Raw genomic sequence first — 22,625 nt, 5'->3', positions numbered from 1 at the left:
TGTTATTAGTGATGATAATTTGAGGTTCTTAATGATGTGTTGAGGGGATATAGAGGATATGGCTTTAAAACTGAACTAACTTCTGTTCTGAATTTTCATTCACTAATCTGATCAGTAGCTCTCTGCCATTTCACACACACACACACACACACACACACACACACACACACACACACACACACACACACACACACACACACACACACACACACACACACACACACACACACTATCTGGGAGTGCAGATAGCACATGCTGATTTTGCTGTCAGTGGGGGTGACAGTCTTCCTGCTCCCATCCCAAGGGCATGGGGAGAGGGCGGGACTTAGAGCCGTGAGCCGGCCCGGCACACATTACAGTATATAGCTCTCAGCTCTGACATCATATAAACATCAGCTATGGAAACAGTCCTCCTCTCACCCTTGGTCCTCTCTTTCCAGTGGGTCCCGGAAGCCCTGGCGGACCAGGTTCACCCTAGAGACAGCGAGAGAGAGACAGAGAGAGAGAGAGAGAGAGAGAGAGAGAGAGAGAGAGAGAAGGGAGCAGATGAAGGAGAGGTTAGAAACTGGGATTGTAGTTGTATTCATTTGGATTTAATATAGCCATGATGCTTAGGGATGTCTTTAGGAATAACGAAAACCTGATGTTTCAACATGAGAGAGATGCCAGGGCTGTTTTTACTAACTCAACCAACATATTGACCAACCAGCCAGTCCATGCTTAATAGAACACAGACATTTACAGCCAGTAATAAAGGCCTGAGCCGTGAGATTACACATAGGGTTATGGTTAGCATGTCTGCATTTATGTAAAGACTGTTTTAAAACTATAATTAATATTTCCACAATTAGATTAAGCCTATCACCAGTAATTGAGTCTGAGCAGATTATAAAACAATATGAAGTATGTTGTAAAACAAACATTCCCATAATTGTGCGGACATGGCCGTCCACAGTGGATTTTGGCTCTGGCGTGTGTGATTGCTTCATTGGCAGTAACTCCTTCCTCACAGAGTGTGATGCCAATCCAGTATATGTCAAACTAATTACAACAACAATTGAGTTGTTGGACATGCTGGACACTGAGCACTGCGCAGTGCTCTCTCCAAACACGACCGCACACCTTCGGGGCTTTGCAAAGGCTCACGGCCAGGTCCAATTAATGTGACCCCTTGTTTACCTTCTGATAAATGTAGTGGTGCTTTTTGTTTACCTTTAAGCCAATCCTATTTTCTTTAAATGAGGGGTGACACCTCATTCTGCTGAGACTGTCATAGCCAGCGGCGTTTCACAAGTGGGAAAATTGGAAATGAACTGGAAAGAACACCTGGTTCTTTCAACTGCAGCGACTACTCAACACAGATTTCCAGACTTAATTAATCATGCAATTCTGAGGAACAATAACTCATGTTCTCCACTGTGCCACTATTTCCACTTCAGATAAAGGCACTGATCTCACATCTTTGAACATTCATGCAATTAATGATTAAAATGATGGTTTACACGATAGGGCCTGTAGTATAAATATGTTAATACTGCATGTCTAATGGGACTATAGAACTAGAAGCATAGAATGTGCAGTAAAACTGGACTTGAAAAGCCTTTCCTGCACCTTTAAACGGTATAAATCCGTATCTGTGAGAATTCCCTGGGATTCCTGGAAGACCGCGAACGCTGCTGGACATATGCGAAACAGCGCCAGCAGCATGTCTCTGACTTGGCAGACTCTGGGAACATCAGTCATTCATACTAGTATCCATGCATTGCCAAAGGAATTAAAATCCCAACGCATCGTAACATGACGGATGAATTGAATGCAATGGAATATAACCAATCTCTTCCTGATGTGGGAACTCTGGGATGTTTATTGTGTAATGACCATACCATACAACATCACAGGCTATGCAAAAAACTCATGAAAGACCTATCTTATATTGTTACAAAGCAATGCGCATCTCTTTGACTCTAGCTTCCTGCTTTGTTTAGTTAGCCTGATGTGTATATTGGTACAAAAATGACAGGTTTGAATTCAAGCCTTGTTTGTTTCCTCAGTGGTGTCTCCTTACAGATGGAGACAAGTGCTGTTTCAACATAATCAACAGAGCAGAAGAGTTTCATTGCAGGCTGGCCTGTCCCCAAAACCTTCCAGGAGAGGGTATGATTGCAAACTGGAGGCCTTTCAAAGCTATTTGCACAGTTATCATCTGTCTTCTTCGTGGGCATTTTCATGCTCTTCCAAAGTAAACAGAATCCGCCAAATATGTCGCAGTGGTTCTGCGGAGGAGCGGAGGAATGCCAACGGCAACACGGGAGGCTAATCTCCCACGGCAACGGCAACGGCAAGTGCGCTCAAGGACGGAGCGTCTCGCACAGCATGAAAGTGTCTCGCGAGCGAAGCATACAAACAATCCGACTCGAAAATTGATCTGGGAATGTTTCGCAAAACAACAAATACGACACTATAAAGACATTATGATGATTGGCGGCCCGTGAACTTTGACTGGCTTCCCATCTGGAATGCACAGCGTCCTGTGATCTTTCGACGCCACGGGCCGCTATCTTCAAAAAAAAAAGGTCACAACACGGAAGCGCTCTGACTCAGCTCCTGCTTATTATCCACTGGACTTGCTGAGCCGTACATCTCCCCAACACCGTCCTCCCACCCCGCCCCACCCCACCTCCTGCCACATTCTCATAGGCTGAGCATGGAAGGAGGGGCCTTCTCATTGGCTCCAGAGCTTTCCGTTCCTATGGTGACGAAGGTCGGAGCCAGTCGTTGGTGCGCTGCAACATTCTGGGAGCGAATGGGGGAACTTTTGAGCGCGGAGGCCTACGACAACAGAACAGGGCGTGTTTCTCAGCCAGCTGTTTCGTGCCTCCGCCTCCTTCAAAACGCTGACCCACTAACACTCTGCAGAGATTAGTCCTCGTCATCTACGACAGCACTTCATCACAAGGACACCACCACTACGGCGCACCATGCACATACACAACACACACCGAGCTAGTGACCAGTCGGGTCACACATGGCCGAGCAACTCTTCCCCCCCCCCCCCCACCCCCCCACCCTGAGCTAATCTTTCTCACACAGCCAGCCACCCCTGCCCGTCTCTAGGACGGAGTTACGTCTGCGCGCCCCTCGTGGCGCCACGTCTCCTCAGGTGTGTGATTATGAGGGACGGGACGGGCTTGGCAAAGGTGAACTGGAATTAGGGATTAACGAGAGGAGAGAGGCGGAGACGCGAGCTCTCTCTCTCTCTGGCGCGGGCGTCCGCAGGCAGCTGGTGGACTCACGTCCCCCCCCTGGACGGGGAAGCCGCTGCGTCCAGCCAGAGGAGCGGAGAGGAGCGGAGAGGAGCCAGAGCTCAAGCGAGAGGTGAAATCAAGGGAGATGAACAAGCACGGTACGCTACTACACCGCATTACACGCCACCGCGGCGCTCTGATCCCCTCTGCGCCGCACGACAACGTCACCGCCGTCACCATTACGGGGGTGGGGGGGGGGGGCAAGAAGACAAACATGACCCTCCGTTCCTGCGCTCCCTTCCAGACGTGATCAGGCAGGGCCGGGCTTAACCCAGAGGCAATGAACGCAGAGCGGAGCCTTAACCAGATTAAGATGTCGGTGCTGGTGTAATGTTCTTCCAGCAGTTGGATCATTCAGTCTGTCTTTCCACTCTCTCTTTTCTCTCTCTCTCTCTCTCTCTCTCTCTCTCTCTCTCTCTCTCTCTCTCTCTCTCTCTCTCTCTGTCTCCGTCTGTCTAGGCGGTGGCTCATTTGTTTGCATAATAAGAATGACTGCTTAGCTGATTGCCTCACTGGCCCACTGACCCAGTGAGCATCTGACCTGACGTCCAAAGCAGGGAGCAAAGCGCCTCCTCCCCCCACGCCCTCTCCCCATCATGAAAATAACACCAAGACACTCCTCCTCCTTCTTCCTCCAACTAAAAATATGTCCAGAGTCCCCTTGAGACAGCCTGCTCACTAGGCCTGTGAATGAGTATTCTGTTTCTGGCTGAGCACAGAACAAGGCCAACGCGGACGTCCATACTCTATAAAGCAGTATTGTGCTTGGATAACATACTGACATATGGATATTATGTGCATAAGATATATGATGCCATGCCAGAAACTGTGCTTCACCTTGCTGGAGCCTGTCGTGAAACCAGCTTACCCAGCAGCACACATATTTCCATCCACTCCAGTGAGTACAGACTCTCTCTCTCGCACACAAAACACACACATATACAGTATATATATACACACACACACACACACACACACACGCATATCACATTTCCCCTTTGGCAGTATATCGTAGAATACATACATCTAACTTCACTGAAAACCCACACTCTTCTCCAGCGCGACTCTCTCGAGCTTTAGAATGTGTTGATATCGCCTTGTTCCCGCTGTCTCTAGGCAACACGATTCCGAGCATGAATTGCACACTTATAAATTACTTCATGCTCTCAGCCATTACAGCACGAGAGTTGGCAGCAGTTCAAAAAGAAAATGACATGTGTTATTCTTACCACCTGTTGATACATGAAAAAAAAGTGCGAGCACTTGGACAACCTATCACCTTGCTTCTAAATCAATACATCGGCCTGCCAAAATATTTTCCTTTCATATACTTTTTTTCCCTTTTTTAACCCCAGGAGATTTCTGGTGGGACTCTGTGCAACACAGCCAAATGGAACCGCACACAAAGAACTTCTAATGGCGATAAATTAGCTTGGATAGTAACTGGATTGTAATTTGACTCATTTCCCGCGCACACTTTTGCTGCACCGACTTGTGGCGGACTGAAAACACTTTGAAGGCGCTGCGAAACTGACGCAAACGCGAGAGCATGATTAGCAAACTGAGCAGAGGGGGGGAGAAAGAAAGAAAGCAGCGCACTCACCGGAGATCCTGGTTCTCCTTTCGGACCAGAGAGGCCGTCGTACTCAAAGAGATAGTCTCCCTCCTCGTAGCCGTAGTCGTAGCCGTAGCCGTCGGAGTCGCCGACGTCGTAGGGAGCCCCCAGCGGATGCTCCTCCGAGTCGTCCACCTGGTTGTGCGCGCCGGGGTCGCGGTAGAGGGTGGTGCCGTTCGGACGCGGCTGGGGACCCAGCAGCCCATCGTCGGACTGCGGCGGTGGCAGTGACCCGGACTGGGTCCGGTTCCTCTGGCCTTCCTTCAGCCGGCTCTGCCTGACCGGGGAGATCAGGTCGGGGGTCGGCGCGTCGGTGGGACGGGTCCTCTGGCGGAGTCGCTCGTCCTCCGTGTCGTTCTCGCCCTGCGGGGCGGCCTTGCCTGTGGTGGTGGTGGTGGTGGTGGTGTTGGTGCGGGTGGTGGTGCGACCGCCGCTGGTGCTGGCTGTGGTACTCCTGGACGCGGCGGAGGCGGCGGCGGCGGCTTCGGACACCATCCTGCTGAGGGGGCCCGGGGACGAGCTGGGGCCGAACCGCTGCACGCCCAACGTCCTCTCCGCGTGGTGGACGTCAGACTGCTGGTGCGCAGAAGGGCTCAGGCTTAGAAACGCCCGATCTGGGGCTTCCAAGGTTTGACTGGTGGCGGCGGCGGTGGTGGTGGTGGCGGTAGCGGAGGCGGCTGGGAGCGGACCGGAGGTACTCCCCTGCCAGAGGGGCTCCAGAGGGGCAGGCGAGGGGTCAGAGAGAGACCCCAGGAAGGACTCGGTGGGGGGCTGGAAGGGCCCGGCTCCGCTCCCGGCGCCGCTTTCCGTGGGCGGGGGCGATCGGAACGTGTCCGCCAGGCGGCACTGTTTTTTAACGTAGTCGCAGTACTGCGCCGCCGCCTGGGCGGAAGGGTAGATGTCCAGCTGGCACAGGGCCCCTTCCAGCTGGGCGCTGGCGGAGTCCAGCCTCCCCAGAGCGAAGAGGCCGTCGGAGGCCAGCAGCCCCGGCGACAGGCCGGCGTTGGCGGCGGCGGGGATGTCCTCGCTGTGCCGGACGCTGCCGCAGCGCGCGTGGAAGGACACGGAGCGCGGCCGGACGCCCACGGCGAAGGTGTGCCAGCGGCCGTCCGACGCGGCGTACGGGAAGCGGACGACGGCGGCCTCGCCCACGTGCACGGCCACGGCGCCGGGCAGCAGCTGGACGCCGAAGCGCAGCCTGTCGTCCCGGCCGCCACCGCGGACGCTGAAAAGGAAAGCGTTGTTGGCGCGCCAGCAGCGCAGGCTCACGATGACGGAGAACTCCTCCTCGAGGTCGGCGGGGAGCACCGCCGGGGCGGGCGCCTCAATGTGGGCATGCCCGCTGAGGGTGACTCCCACGCCGGGCGGCAGGACGTCCAGGGAGGGGCGAGGGTGCGAGGGAGACGGCGCCGTTGTGCCAGACAAGTGCGTCTCTCTGCGGCCGGTGAGGCCCAGCTGATGAATAATATCTACACCTGGGACGCGAGAGACAGGTTTATAGAGCAGATAGGATGAGTGTGAGAGAGAGAGAAGAGAAAGAAAGAGAGAAAGAGATAAAAAGAGAGAGAGAGATGGAAAGAGAGAGAGAGAATGAGAGAGGGGAGAAACAGAGCAATATAAAAAGTTACAATCATTTACTTGTACTTATCTGCAAAAAATTGAACATTAAATAGCGTGACAAAGGCACCAAGATCATTGGGAAGCAAAGGGTTAAATGAGTTCCCAGATTTCCCACTCTTAATGGTCCTGAGGAAGATGTGGACCAGGTGAGGAGGAAAAGGAGAAGGAGGAGGAGGAGGAGGAGGAGGAGGAGGAGGAAGGAGGAAGGAGGAGGATGGGAAAGGGCTGCCGTGGGATAGAGCCTCAGATACTACAACAGCTTGTTTGAATCACCGTTTCTATTAGGTTCATGGAAACCACTGACTCAGGAGTTTCTCCCTCATTCCCAGGTTGTTCGTCTACAGATATGTCATCCACATAAACCATTAAGGAAAAAGGGCATGGAAGATGCATTAAGTCCACAAAGCTGGCCTGGACACTGCTTTGGATCACAGGCTGGAGAAGAGGTGGAAGTATATCAAAATGAAATGACATGAAGTATACTAAATTATACTACTTTAAGATTTTCCATGGTGGATGACAAGTATTGTTTAACCTTATGTACGGTAAGTTGCCAGTGGCCCTAGACAACCATCCAAAAATATAAAATGCCCTGGTACAAACATATTACTAGTCTGGATACAGTCCAAGTGAAGGTAAGGTTTTCCATTTGACTCCCGCCGGAAATCTTTAAAACTCCTCAGAGGAATATCCGAAGTTGACACGCCAAAACATTGCAAAATTGCACCATAGACTGAAATGAAAAGGAAACAATCCTATGGTCCTTAACAAAGAGGGGGCAAAAGGGGTTCTTCTTCTCAGGAAGACAGGAAACCAAGGACCTTTTAAACAGTTTAAGAATGTCAGTGGGGGGATCCCGGGAGGTACGACTGCAGGGAAAGGCATGTTCATTACAAATCCAGAGACACTGGTTTCCTTTGAAACGCTCCTGGTCTCATTCTCGGGGAGATTTTTTTTCCCCCCTCGCAAAGTCTGTTTTATTGATTTTACAGGAGCGGGAGCGCCGCAGACATACACCGACCGACACTGACATTTCAGACCGAAGGGTTCACGGCTTGTTTGTTCGGTCTCAGGTTTTTTGCCTCGGAGTTATAAAACAAACGTCTGATGTAAACTCCAGCGGAGGTTCTGTGGGGTCAGAGGGGAGAAGAGCTGTTTTAAAACACTCAGGCACTGGGACCACAAGGGTGTGGTGAGTGGGGGTGGGGTTTGGGGTGGTGGAGGTGGTGGAGGTGGTGGAGGGGAGGGACAGACCGGACATCAAAGACCCCATCACTGCCACTGCTGACACGCCACACATGTATGACCTTACGACCTCTCACCCTCGTCTTGGGTCAATCCGAACAGCCAATAACTTATTCGGAGACCCCACTCGCCTTCATATAAAGGCTGACAACAAAGACATTAGACAGGTCTAACAGATGTCTCTGCAATAAAAGTCAAATCGAGTTTAAGAATGTCACCAATCTAGACCTCATTGCCTGATCGTCCCTACATGACATGGCATGCTCAGTGGGAGCCTGCCGTTAGAGTTTTACACTTCAGGCTCCAAGTTCAAAACATGGATTTTTGGCGATTCCAGCTTGAGCTCCTTCCACCACCAGATTTTTGTGTGCTTTGTGCCAAACCCACGTCACGATCTGACATCTGGTCCTGCTTATCCAACTACAATCAGACAGAGAGGGTGTCGCTATGCACTATGTGCTTACTATCACTTCCTTATGTTTACCAACAGGAAAGGGAACATGGGGGTAATTGATAATAGAAATTCTCAGGGACAGTTGTTTGTGTAGGTTCCGATCTACAGTATATGCAAACAGCTCTCCCTGGGAATTGTCTTTATCAACAACTGCGCTTTACAGAGTGTGTGTGTGTGTGTGTGTGTGTGTGTGTGTGTGTGTGTGTGTGTAGAGTGAGAGACAGGGCCAGAGATGGAGGGAGAGACATGAAAGAGTAAGGACATGCCGCTGTAGCGTCTGCATCGGCTCCAGACCAGGAACTGAGAGTGAGAGAGCTAAAAAGAGAGAGGGAAAGGGAGAGAAACAGAGAGAGAGAGAGAGAGAAAGAGAGAAAGAGAAAGAGATGCCCTTGACATTCTTTGCCTGGGGAAACGTCAGCCAGGATTCCAATTAACCTGTCTCATATGTGAAGACAAGCTTTTTCAACCTGCGTGACGCATTCCTCCCGCAGCTCTGATGGATCCGATCCGTGCACAGGAAGGTCCACTTTGATATCCAAAGCAAAGGGCTTCAGCGGAGGCGGGCGCCAACGGAGTTTGCTATCAGAAATGGACCCTGGCCAAGGGTTGAGATGTTTAATGAGCTTGTCCATCCTGATTTAAACCATCATTTTGGACGGGAAGGAGACAGGAAGGAGAGATATCCCAAAAATCTTGTTCATACTCTGTTAACAGTGCACAGAATGAATGCTTGACTGGATGGCGTACTTGGAGAATCATCTGCATACACGCTTGTTATTTGAAGAAAAACAAGATGTACCTCTGATAAATTCGAAGAAAATATTTATTGCGCCATGCACCATCATCTGGATCAGTGAAACGCTTCAGAGGCTTCAAGTGCTTCGCTCCGAGAATTGAAAACTCAACCTTTCTGGCTGCCGCTTGCTAGCCCAGCTCCTTAGCCGCTATGCTAGCACTCACTCTGAAGAGGTGCATTATCTGAAATGACACCTCAGCCTCCACCTTCCCTTTAGGGTGATGGTGGTGGTGGTGGTGGTGGGGGGGGGGGGGTATCTATTTTGCGGTGCGGTTAGGTGGACATGGGTGGTGGGAAGGGAAAGGGGGGAGGGGGGGGGTTGCGCTCGTGACCTAGGCCATGCTGAAGAGACAGTTTAGGTTTTGGGGGTTAGGTGGACAGCTGCGAGCGGGACCAAGTGGTGCACACAGAGCTAAGTGAGCATGTCTGAGGAAACAGAGGAGAGAGGTGCGGGAACCATGCTCCATCTAGTCTCACTGCTTTAAGACTCCCCAACCGAGAGCCAACTCACACACACACACACACACACACACACACACACACCCAAATGGACTATTATGGCTATTACCTCCTACGCATTACACACAGACACGCACACTCATCGAGGCACACTTTCCCATACTCCAGAGTGTGTTTGTGTGAGTGTCTGAGAGAGAGAGAGAGAGAGAGAGAGAGAGAGAGAGAAAGAGAGAGAGACAGAGAATTCCCAGCTCTGCCCTGCACTGCACTTGGGGAATGCCTGGTTTAAAGTGAGCTTGGAGAGAGAAGAGGAGCATGCAGGCCTGTTGCAGCCTGTGAGCCAAGACCCAGGAAGCAAGAGCAGACATGCAGTAGAGAAAGAAAGAGAGGGACGGAGAGAGAGAGAAAGAGAGTGAGAGAGTGGGATGTTTAAAAGAAGAGGGGGAGAGTGGCTCCTGTGCACAGCTGTCCTCTACATGCCCTGCCTCCTCTTTTACTTCCTCCCCTCTCATTCTCCCTCTCTCTCTCCTTCTCTCTTTCTGTATCTCTCTTCCTCTCTGTCTTTCTCTCTCTCTCTCTCCCCCCTCTGCCTTTCCTGTCTTTCTACTAATCCCTCTGAGCTGCTTCTCCTTTCTCTTTCACCTCAAACCAAATAGGGGAGCTACACCAGGCGCACTGAAGCGTTCCGTTCACGTTGTGTCTGCTGCAACAATTAGCTTCCACTATAATCAATGGAAGTAGCTACACCAGACGTGATAGCGGCACGTACGTTCGGAAAAAAACAAATAGACTAGTCTTTTAAAACGGCTTTTACGCGTCCTGAACGGAACACTTCAGTTTCGAACCCGCTGTAGCTTCCCTGTAAGGCTTTCTGTGAGCCCAGCTTGCATCTTACATACTGCACGCTGCTCCTCTCTGACACTTGGCATTGACATTGTGGTGGTTTTGGCTGTGAGCGCACTCCTTGGCATGCTGTTACAAATACCACTGACCCGTAATGGTTGTGGTCAGGAGGACACTGAGACTTTTTTTTGGACCGAGCGGCGACTGAAACATGACCGATGGGAGTGGGGAGAACCTCTTCTCCTTACATGACAGTCCGAAAATGCGACTGATCTTCAGACACTGTCTGGCAGTGTTGGAAAATGGTTTGAGGTTTTGCAGTGTTGAAATGAATTTTTGGTTGTGTGTGTGTGTGTGAGTGAATCATATCCTGAGTGAGAGTCCGTGTGCCAGAATATTTCCAGAACAATGTCTTTTATTTGATAGTTATGGAAAATGTAAGTTGAGAAGCATCAAGGTGTCCCTTTACCTTCTGTGTTTCACTGAACTGATTGAAGCTATCACAATATGGGTCAGAGTTCAGCAAAACCACAAAGATAGGATTCATCGTTGAGTCACTCACTCCAGTTCACTTTGACATTTCGACTGCACATAGCTTGTGCACCCACACAGAACTCTGCAACAATCCACATTTTTCATGAAAAACTTGTTCCACACTCAAAGCAGAAATGTTCCATGAGGAAACTGACCTTTCCACGCTCAAAAATTACCACTGTCTTGGGGGTGGGGGGGGGGGGGGGGTCATCTCTATTGACTGCATTAGCATTTCAACAGAAACAGAGGCAAGACAAGGCACATTTTGGGGTACCCTTGGCTCACGGCCATTCTGGCCAGGGTTCAAAGGCAAATGTAGGGTCAAAGTGTGTGTGTGTGCGTGTGGGGGGGGGGGGGGGGGGGGGGGGGGTAAGATGCTTACCTTGCGCTTCGAAGTTTTCTTCTGCAAATAGTACTGCAGCGCATATTGAGAGGAGCAGGAGCAGGGTTCTCCTATTAAAACAGAACAGAAAGAGACATTCAGGCCATTTATTCATGGAAAATGTGACCCTCCCCCAAATAAGCCCACATGTCTTACACTGATGATGAAGAAAAGCTGTCAGGACAACCTAGAATTCAACAACGCTCATACCGTAGCAGTACTGAAGGGGGAAAAAAAAGAGTCCGTCCTGTGTGATTTTCCCAATCAGAGGCCAAAGAAAACCTAGATGATAAGTGATTAGAGCTCTACAGACTCTTGACAAGTCAGACTAAACGTGCCACTATTGCAGATCTACCGTTAGATTAGTTCAGGCTTCAGGACAAGATTCAAACATTTACCACATGATGGCTGAGCAGCAGAGTGTGTGCAGGATGAGACTTAAGGGAGCCACATCAGTCTTTAGAATATATCTATTCATGTCACAGGCACAGGCGAGGCTCGTCAGAAAGAGAATGATAGAGAGGTCGCAAATGGATTGCACCAATGTTTTCCAAAATAAACTGCTCCGTTAATTCAAACGATATGGACTAAACGGACTAAACATCATGCAAAGGTGGTGGTAGTGTAGTGGTGAAGAAGCTAGGCAAGCGTGCAGTTGTTGAACGTTGTGCATCCACCATTGTGCCCTTGAGCAAGGCACTTGTAATATAGTTGACAATAAGTAAGTACATGTACATGTAGTAAAGCATGAATATCCAAAAACAAAAACATGTTATGCTAACTTCAATACCAGCAAGAGGACACACTAAAGATTTCTGCATGAAGTTCAAGATCTTATACATCAGGACCAACTATGAATCCACAGACTGCTAAATAACTTTAGCAAACAACACCCTAGCACAAGGCAATGCCAGTTTAACCACACCCACCACAATTGTCCTTTCAGCTAGTTAACGTAAACCCTTCCAATTATGGCGCACGCTGCTTCATGATCTCAAACCCGTCATCTACACATAGTAAAGACAACTGACAACACCCAATCCAAACGTTCACCTTCTGCCCCCGACGGCAGAATTAGGCCTTTCCTACGATGAAATAGTGCCTCTCAAGTCAACTAAAGAGCAGCCATTTGCAAAAGTCTCCCCCTTGTTCTGTAGCTTTGTGTTTATATAGTTTAGAGTGGGGGGCTAGTCCCTCGGGTAACTTGTCATTATGGGTCCTCTTAACCTTGAGAAACCCCCCCTTGCCCCCCACCCCCACCCTCAACCTCCACGAGCACATGTCCCTCGGGCTCGCATTCCTGCGTGAGACTCGTGGAGCACAAATCACGTCATGTGGTCCAAGCAGGACCTGTGGGGTCCGATGGGAGTCAACCCAGCTATGTTTGGCGAGGAGGACGCCGGTCATTCATTCATGCCTGCCTCTCCTGTCCTGTCAGAGCGCACGCCAGTACTGTATGTCTTATCTCGCAATTTTGTCAGGCTTTTTTCTCTTTTTCGGTAAATCAGTAGTGACTAGAACTTTTGGGTGAACTTTCAAAAACCAGAGAGCAACATCTCCATTGTACACGTAGGATGTTCTGCATGAACTTAGACTGCTGTTCTTGACCGTAACTTGACCATAAGCACCAAAATAATCAAAGCCGTTTTTACACCTATTGCCTATCTCTACTTCCTTCCTGTTACCTTTTCTGCTACATTTCTATCTCCTCCTCTGTTTTCCACTCTTTCTTCATTCTTTTCTTCCTCTTTCCTCCTTATCTGTTTACACTCCCCTGTGTTGTGCTGTTTGAATTGAACCCTAGCACATAACACAAAACACAAAGGTTTTGTGTTCGAAGTTACCTAACCACTTCTTTTTTTCTGCCTGATCAAAAGTCCAACAAACAGTTGCTTGGCAAGGCAATTCATTTTAGAGAATGACCCTTATACAAAACTGACAAAGCCATATTGTGGAAGCACACCGATCCTTTTACAATGGGGGGGGTTTGATGTGGACAAAGTGTGGGCAATCCCTGGCTGTATACAATTATCCTCCTAAGAGAAAGAAAAAGAAAACAGAAGATCTGGCTTCAGTCTGTGAATGTATGTGTATGTGTGTGTGTGTGTGTGTGTGTGTGTGTGTGTGTGTGTGTGTGTGTGTGTGTGCGCGCGTGCGTGCGTGCGCGCACATGCTGAAACGTAAACATCGGCCCTCCAGTGGGGGGTTCCAGCGGAGTTCAACAGAACACAATGATGCTAAAGAGGGGCAGGCAGGATACCTATGAGGCGCCACTGGCCCCAGCCGCTCGCCACAGCCCCCTTAAACACAGCCTCTGAGGAAATGGCCGCCCTCTAAACGCTGGTTAGGGACAAGAAGTCCTGTTTTGTGTTTGTGGAGCCGCCCGTGCCACCCTCCACACGTGGCCAACAGGAGGGAGGGTGGGGATGGGATCCACCCAGTACTCCCCAATTGTTAACGTGGTTCGGGGTGGGGGCATTACCTGAGAGGGGCTGCTCTCCTCTGGGGGGCGCTGTGCACTATGCAGACATTACTTTACAGCACGGTGAGTCCCTTACCTTAGTGGAGTGGACTAACACATCAAGTCAGGTCAGTCAAGTCAGACTTGAAGCATATGATGGACCATTTGTGTCTATGGCTGTTTTTCTACGTTTATGGGATGAAATAAAAACATGCAATGAAAAATGTCCCTATGCGTGAAATGCAACCTTAGGCTACATTGAGAAGTTTATTTTACTACTAAAGTTACTACATGAAAGAATGGTGGCCAGTAATACATGTTTCTTATCACACACTCATAGTTCCAAATAAACACAACGTAACCCTACCCTGAAAATGACCTCTACTGTCGTTTATCACTAAATATAGCCATTACATGCACTTCAGTGAGTGTCTGTATGAAAATAATGTGTCTGAGGAAAGACATCAGGAACTTTCATAATGATACCTTACATAACTCAAAGGTCACAGGTCAAAGCTTCTGCTGCCAAATGGACCTACTGAAGTACTGACAAACGAGACAATGACTAATTCAGCGGGTTCACTCTGAAGCTCACTGCTGCACACAAAACATGACTTCAAATGACGTAATGATACAATCATATTTTTAGCTGTGACTTCAGAGCCCAGCAACAGCCACTTAAAAACTCACATTCTATCAGACTAGAGAGTGTTAGAATTCGAATTGGATCTGGAGGTGACGGGGCAAGTCTGCAGACTTGAGTGTGCTCGTTCATATCATACACGTTGGGATGGGCTTAAAGTTACATAACAGCACCAGTGCAAAAATGTGGAGTCAGCTGTCTAGGGACTGTACATCAGTCAGGTGGATGCGCTGTATAATTTCAACCGTCACTGTTCAAAAGGGCCGGTCAGTGAGTGAAGGTCCTGTTGATTGACTGATTGACCTCTCCGTTTGATGGGTGTATTACATTAACTGTCTCTGCTGTGACATAAAGAATGGTTCAAGCAGAACCCACTACAAAGGCTTCCAAAATCCTCATTAGAGTCCCAGCAGGGATTTTTTGAATGGCGATCAATCAAAAATTACTTTAGCGGGTTGAACCTGGCCACTCATTCCTCATGCAGCAGCTACCACTTACTGTACAAGGTGTTGTCTTGAAGACACTGGCCCATGGGAAGGAATTCATTATCTGTCATGGATGACGCATAAGGCCTGAGCTGTTATGTCAGGTTATGGGGTATTTTTTTTTCTCTCTGCCAGAGTGTTGTTGTTCTGTGTGTGGCCGAGTGGTTTGGGTGACTAAGTAGTCAGCCATGTTTGTTTTCCCAGACCACAGCAGCTTCCTGAGCTCTCGGAGAAGGGAAACAACAAACGAGCCGTGTCACCTGCTCTTGGTCGGGATGCAAGTGTGACATTCCTCAGGCCAAAACAAGAGGACTCAGGCACCACAGCCAACGCATGTAACTTTTAACTCTCATTTCTCATTTTAAGGTCCAAAACTTCTAAAAAAAAATGATGGCATAGAACTGAGTCAGGACAAAACATCCTCAGAGTGACTGACCTTAAGGTTATTCTGGCAGTAGATTACCCTAGATGGTGAAGATAAGTATCTTGAAAGTATCCTTTCCTTACCCCCCCCCCCCCCCCCCCCCCCCCGGCCCCCTGACTCACACATACACCCCTTGCCTATGTGCAACAGCTCACCGAAGCATATCCCCATCTATGGATACACACAGAACCAACAGAAGGTGCACCAGTCAATGCAGGGGTCTCTCAATCAACAGCAACCCAGCAGCGAATGCAGTTCATATGAAAAGGAGTTGAATGGTCAACAATGCTCCTCAAACAGGCTTGTGTTGACCAAAGGAAATGCCACAATACCTAGACCAAGTGCCATGCCCAGGCAATGGCACATTCCATGCATAGTAGGAGTTTTAATTTACAGATGAAGCTTTTGGGGGGTAATCCTTCACCACTGTGTTCTGTGAAAAAGACTAGGCTCTAGGGAAGCGATTATACAAACCAAAACAATCTTAATATTTGTTTACAACCACCCACAACTGAGCAAATTTGTGCAGTAGTGAAATATCACAGTACTTTGAAGTGGCTATATAATTTATCGTGGTAAAGGGACATTTCAAATGTGTGTGGACCAAAGAATAATTGGCTGTAAATTGAGCATGGAAACACAAATTCACAACACTCCAATATCAACGGGGAATGTTTGTCTCCTTCATACAGTATAATCTGCTCCAAATTCAAGTCCATCAACTCAGCATGATGCAATTGCTGAAATGGAAACGTAAGACTAACAATACTGAATGAGTACAGTGATGGGGAAAATGAGGTGCTAAATTCCTATGGTCTTAAAAAGAAAGATTAAAATCTGGAGGAAAAAGTGACTTTGACTTTCCACAATTACTCGAGATGCCAACAGCTCGTGAGTAGGAAACTAAAAATAGAGGGTCTATTTTTATTCTCTCATTCGCTTATTGATAATTAGCTTTTTTCCAGATATGGCTTTTGGTAATACAAGAGTACCACCAACATAGAGTGTGTCCACTCTGACCCTTTTCAGGATTCCAAGTCCATGTCAAAAAACAAACTTTGACTATACAGTATGTGTCTACAGTAATCTACACACTGGCCAAATGTATGTGAGGAACAGGGAAGTATTTTATTTAGTCCTGACCTGGAAACATTTCATGTCGACCCTTGACCTGAGATGCCCTCACTGAAGATCTGTTGACATTCTAAAAGCACAACAGCTAGTCTGGCATCCCTCCGACGATGCTAACGCCATCTGAAAAGAACAGAGGGCCGGGTGGCCACGCTTCACTGCATAAAGCTTGCCCTTGGCCCAGTCCGTTCCTTTTGATACCTCTGTAGGGTCCTGCTCTACAACGGAATCTTTCAGTTGTAACTCCTCCAAAGGCACAGCCAAACAAGGCATGACTAAGTAAACATCAGCACTCTTGAACTGTTGTAGTATTTAACATCCAGTGATTCATCCTGTTAATCACTTAAGCACTCTGAGCACCTCACCTCACAAGCTCTTCTGTCACGTTCTGGTGGTGGTTGCTATTTCAGAATCACGTCTATAGGATACTTTCTCTCGCTCTTACTGAGTGAATGATTGATAGTGGGCCAAATTAGGGCTCCTTTCCCATCTCACACACGACTAACTGCAAAAGAAATGACTACATTGTGAAATCATTAGCCTGACGATAACAAAAAAAAAAACAGTCCAACCATCATCACAACTCTGCATTCCCAAAGATCCCTTCTCTTTCTGGTTAATGTTTTGGACAGAATCCAGGTTCTCGCTACACATAAGCTTGTTAAATGCTCTGCGTCCCTTCCCCTTTGAGTCCAATTGGTCAGAGAGTCAAGAGGTCAGTGAAGACTTGAGTAAAGATTTACTTAGTCCACAGGGCAGCAAGCAGACAAAGCGCTCTGAGCAAACTCCTGCCCAGGTTTATTGGTTTGCTCTTTTCTGTCAGCAGTGGAAGTTGCAGATGTTTAAGCTGCTTTCGGTCATTTTTTTTTAAGAACACTTACACTAGTTGTCTTTTCACTCAGATAGCTGTCACAAAAAAGACTTGCTTCGATGGGAAAAATCTTTCAGACTCCCCAAGGTTTTGCAATCAGCTGTGAGAATTTCCAAAACAGTCCAGCTGTAGAAACCTATCCCGAGAACTCTGAGGAGAAGGGCATCCCTGCCAGCCAATTATTTTCCCTGGAGACGACTTGTTTAAAGGAGGGGGTAGACTTCATGCCTCTGTTAAATCTGAAGGAAGTCACTGCTAACGACACTTATCACTCATTCACACACCCTCTTCATTCAAATGAGATAGTGAATGTTGAACAGATATTGATGGAGTAACAGGTGTTGCATGGTTATTATTCAATATTCAACTTTACATTTAACACCCAGCCTCTCCCTGTACTACTATTGAGTATCTTTTTGTTGTTGTTTGTGTCTGTCTGACTGAACTGTGTGTCATTTGTTTCACAGAGCAAACCATGGTTGGCTTAATGAGAAGCAAAGCAGTATGATAGTAGACTACAGGATAAGTAGTTACAGACTTGTAGACTTTTAGAGAGTACATCTGAAGCCCCTCCTCTCTTCCCTCCCTTACTGAAGGACCAACATATTCATTGATATAACAATCTCAAATCACATTGTATGCCATAACCCTCCAACCTATTTAGCTTTGATCCAACTGGTCTTCCATTTGATTTTGTTTTATAACAAAATATATGGAACACTCCAAAAGATGAATCCAATTCATTCATGCTGTAAGTGCCTGTGTGTGATTCAGTGCTGCTTACAGATGAGAGACAACAATTAACAAAAAAGAGTGCAGTAGGCTACAGCTGTGACGGTGACTTAGTCGGTGACTCACTCACAAAACTCCAGTTATCAGCAAGTTTAAATCTAGCACAACTGTCTGGGCCAAATGTAACAGCTGTGCAAAAACTGCATAGCCAGATGTATAAGCCATACGCACTAACATGAGGAATGTTTGGGCAAAACTGGTTCCATGCCCGACTTTAAGTCAGACAGTGGGTGTTGAGGCGGCCCAGAGCGGTAACCCCGTGTAATGTGTCATCATAGCGGTTTGTTTGGTGTCAGCTGACATGCATGCTAAACCGGCTCACCTCCATAAGTGCACCACAATCATAACGCAACACAGGACGGCTCAGCCAAGAATAATCTGCCTCAAACAACTAAGACTTGCAAGTGAATTTAAAAATATAAACAGACGTAGAAATGCTGACAAAGAACACGATCCTCGTGGTTCCTCCACAGAGGCTACAACTGTTCTCTGTTGTGGAACCATTCCAGAGGTCTTATCATCTGGTATAAATTTGGTCTTCAACCAAGAATTTATCCGCAGCGGGATGGCGTCTGTCTCCACTCATACCCTACAAGTAAATTTCAGCAAATTCGTATTGGGCGCAACAGAAAACGAATGTAATCTGAATGACTATTGAAGTGAATGCAATTGAAGCTAATATGCAAACTCATTCATGTTTGAGGTTTCTAAATACATTAGGATATGTAAAAATGTAGTCTATACAACTGTCTTGACATATGTACTGAGCGGTATTCCAGGGGGGGAAATACTTTTCTTTAAACCCATGAATTTAAGTTATGTGTGGGACTAACACTGTTTGGAAAAACCCTAAACCCAGACAGTTGTGTTGTTTAGTTCAGTGGCGTCAATAAACTGACAGACAAAGTTATGCGCTTCTCAGACCCAGTAGAGACTGTGAACTGTACCCGGAGAGCTTCGTTTGATGTCGGTTATTTGTTTCTCATTCTTCTAATGCCCGGGTGCATCGTGTGCGGAATCAATTACAGGCACTTCATGCGAAATGGTAGGATGTCAAATGAAGGATACATCTAAAGTGGCTGAGCTCAGTCCATAATGGCTAGTGCGTTTCTTTGCGAGCTTGCCCATACTGTTGTCAACGATGCAAACCTGGGCGACATAGCATGGCAGATTTATTGTCAGGTAAACTGACAAACACACTCATCATGTTGTTAGGGAAGTTTCAATGATAAACTGCGCCAAAATTGTGAAAAAATCTCTCTCACGGATCCTGTCAAACTGTCGAAACACTGTGGTATTGAAAGAGATTGCGCTGCGAATAGTTTAACTGCAAATTATACTGCAGACACAGTTGTGACAGATTAAAACGTCCAACAGAGCCATTCGTGCACACAGTAAACATGCATTGAAGTTTCTTACGTTTTTGTCGTGGGAGAAACGTGTCCACTCCTTGTCCGTTGGGCTCCTAAATGCATTTGTATGCATTTGTCCAAGAAGCAGTGTTCTAAGTGAAAACAGAATTCCACGCAAGAGGATACCGGTTCATGAGCTAGCCCTTGGTTACAGCCAAAGGAAGCGTAACTGAACGAAGACTGCCACCTCAGAGTTTCCTCATTGTGAGGAGTCCAGAAAGAGAGATTCCCAAATCTCTAAATTTTCCCACAAGTGCGACGCGTATTCAGTACTCTCACTTCATTAATACGTTGAAGCGCATAGTTTGCAAGAACACAATTGCGCCAATAATGACCGTCAGTGAAGCAAAACGCGTGAATGTATTTACAGTGCGCATAAGAGGAATCCTTGCTGTGTTGGATGCTATGCTTCTTAAAGAGGGGTCCTCTGTAGTCAGACAGCCCCACAGCCGTGCCGTACCTCCAGGCGTTGGTTTCTGCATGTGCCTTGACTTGCACTGTTGCAAACGCTGCCGTACTCACCGCAAATACTAGCTGGTGTTGGATTTCACCAATTACTGACTTGTGACATCACAGATCGGATCTACCTCTTACTTTACAGCAAATCATCAATGGCCCATTGATACCATGTTTAGCTCTGTATAACTTCTGATTTTGATCATGATGACAATATGAAGTTGGATTTCATTATTTTTATTAGGCCTATTATTAATGATATTAACAACAATAACTATGGTCTATTTTAGAAGGCTTTTGTTTTGTAAGAAAAAAAAAGAGTATTATACAGTTTGCACATATTTCGTTGACTTACTGTAACAACATGAAAACACATGGCTAAACATTTTAGTTTTTAAGAATACTGTAATAAAAATCCTTATAGGATTATGGGTTATAGGAAATGTATGATTCATAGTCTATAAGAATCATACAAACCAATAAAATACATCCCAATAAAAACACATGCATAATTTATGCAAAAGCTTAATATAGCTTATTATTCTCTCATGGCATTAAGGCCTACCAAGGATACAGTCTAATGCCGTTTTACAATATCATCAAACATATTGGCAATGCAGCTGCAGCACAGTGTTTCTTGGTTATTTTAATCACGCAAACAGTCCCTTTAAATCTTCTTTGCCCTAAAAGAGGAGTCTTTTCGAGTCCAAGTCTCGCCAAGTCTCAGCTGAAAAGCTGAAAATTAGCTTGGGCTCACTTCTATGATACTGGCTAGGTCTGACAGCCCTGCCGAGGTCTTTAATCCCATTGTGGAAGTGTCATCTCCGCTCAGTCTAATGCACAGAAATGAAGGTAGCAGTGCTCCTCACAGACAGATGCAGAGACAGAGGGGAGGAGGGGGAACAGAATTAAGTCCTGTCGAGTTGGCAGAACAAAGTCAGGTCTTAGACAATGTCAATGTTTATTGCTCATGAACCAGTGTCTGGCACACTTCTGGTTAAGGCTATTTAGTCATAAATAATTGATCTTTATGTACTGTAACATCCCTTTAACCTTTGATACGTCTTGCCTCAGTGGATGACAGTTTTACCTCTTGCCAATGAAAATCAAAGCATTTTATTAATATACACAACAAAACTCCCACAATCCCTTTTCATCTGGGTTTACCAAGGAGGGCTCATTTCATGAAACAGCAAATCCCACCCCTCTCTGAGATTACAGAGACGAGGCTGCGTTATTTCCAGTGGAGTCTGCCTCACTCTGCCCTAGCTTAGAGCTGTTCATAGATCCACATACACTGCAAAAAGTGAGACTTGGGTTAATTAATATTTAATAAATAAATGATAGTGAGATATACATAGTAAAAAAGGGTATTTGCAGTTTGGAATCACATTGAGTGGAATTCAACAATTTATAATTATTTATTTTACTCAGTTTTGAGTGAATAAAACTTGCTGTGAATCACTGAGTAGTATTTAATTGAATTTCATCAGGAGGGCCAAACACAAGGAAAATTAGTAAATTTTACTCATAGGGAGATTGATGTATTAATGTAATATTTCCGCCCAAGACTTTTCTCTCACATGGATGGACGTCGCCATTTCATCGAAGTTGTCCCAAAGGTAAGACCTGTTCTGTTCATGCTTCTTCTCATTATAGTTTTAGGCTATTTTAGGCTTCAAGGCCACTTAACGTTGGCCTATTATGATCCCTACGCACTAGCTGCTAGTCGAACGATATTTTGAGTTTGCTAGGGTATGTTTGTTGTGGTGTAGCTGCTAGCTAACTCTGGTGATTCGGCTAGTTTACTTTGTTTCTACGTAGCCTAAGCATAAAGCACTGAACAGCGTCTGGCTAAAAAAAAAAAAAATAGAATAAGTCCATCTGGTTTCCATGCATAAAGTAGGCTAATAATAGGCTGCTGCACGGTAGCTCGATCTATGCTACAACCTCGCGGTCCTCGCCTCAACCAGAGGTTTGCCAACGTTACAAGCTAGCTAGCTAGCTAGCAAGTACATTCTACTCTCGGGTGAGTAATTTGCGAGTTACGTTTACAACATTTTGTTTTCTGAGAGTAAATTGCCCTCGAGTAACGTCTTTGGTGATGGGTGTTGCTGAAAGAACGCTAACTGTTTTAACTAGGGGGGTTGTGTCGCGTCAATATGGAACAATTAGCAGCGTGCGCTGCTTTTAACCTTTCATGGACAGTCTGGCTGAAATGCTAATTCCATTTTTATTGAGACACTATCTTTTACTGTCTATGTATCAGACAGACATGTATTTTCGATTTGTTCACAGTCTACACTCCAGTGTAGCCGTGTCTAAGTTGTCACTTTAGCGCGCAACGACTGCAGGCACTGCAGCCAAAGAATCGTTCTGATTCCCTCCCCCCCTTGTTGAGAGAGGCTCTGTTTCGTCTGCTTGTTATGGGCCTATAGCCTGCATCTGCGTGCGGAGCTCAGTAACCGTCCACTTTTGGAACTAGTGGAATACGTTTTTTGTTAGTCAACCTTTTAAACATAATGTGTCTGTTCATTAGGTTTCATTTGGGTCACTATTAGTTTATAGACATATTGTATTCGTTTTTGCTTTTTAGCCATTTGCATTAGGCCTACTGACGTTGTGGTACAGTGAACAGTCACAATTTTTATGGTGTACCATATTTCATTCCATATTTGGAAGTAAGTCTACATTTAA

General features: G+C 46.8%; 1 protein-coding gene across 1 annotated transcript in view; it reads right to left on the bottom strand.

Annotated features, from left to right (window-relative positions):
- Nucleotides 1-19,535, bottom strand: part of LOC134102478 (collagen alpha-1(XXIV) chain) — a 107,726-nt gene extending 88,191 nt beyond the window's left edge. Inside the window, exons 1-4 of the mRNA XM_062556586.1 lie at nucleotides 19,480-19,535; nucleotides 11,254-11,324; nucleotides 4,909-6,395; nucleotides 421-474 (exon numbers count right to left, since the gene is read on the bottom strand). Of these exons, the coding sequence (XP_062412570.1) occupies nucleotides 421-474; nucleotides 4,909-6,395; nucleotides 11,254-11,324; nucleotides 19,480-19,535 (1,668 nt within the window). The remainder of the gene's footprint in view (nucleotides 1-420; nucleotides 475-4,908; nucleotides 6,396-11,253; nucleotides 11,325-19,479) is intronic.
- Nucleotides 19,536-22,625: the final 3,090 nt, after the last annotated feature.

This window comes from Sardina pilchardus, chromosome 15 (genome assembly GCF_963854185.1).
Source record: "Sardina pilchardus chromosome 15, fSarPil1.1, whole genome shotgun sequence".
Taxonomy (NCBI): Eukaryota; Metazoa; Chordata; class Actinopteri; order Clupeiformes; family Clupeidae; genus Sardina; species Sardina pilchardus.
The sequence above is the reverse complement of the archived record's forward strand: the minus strand, read 5'-3'. Positions and strand labels throughout refer to the sequence as shown.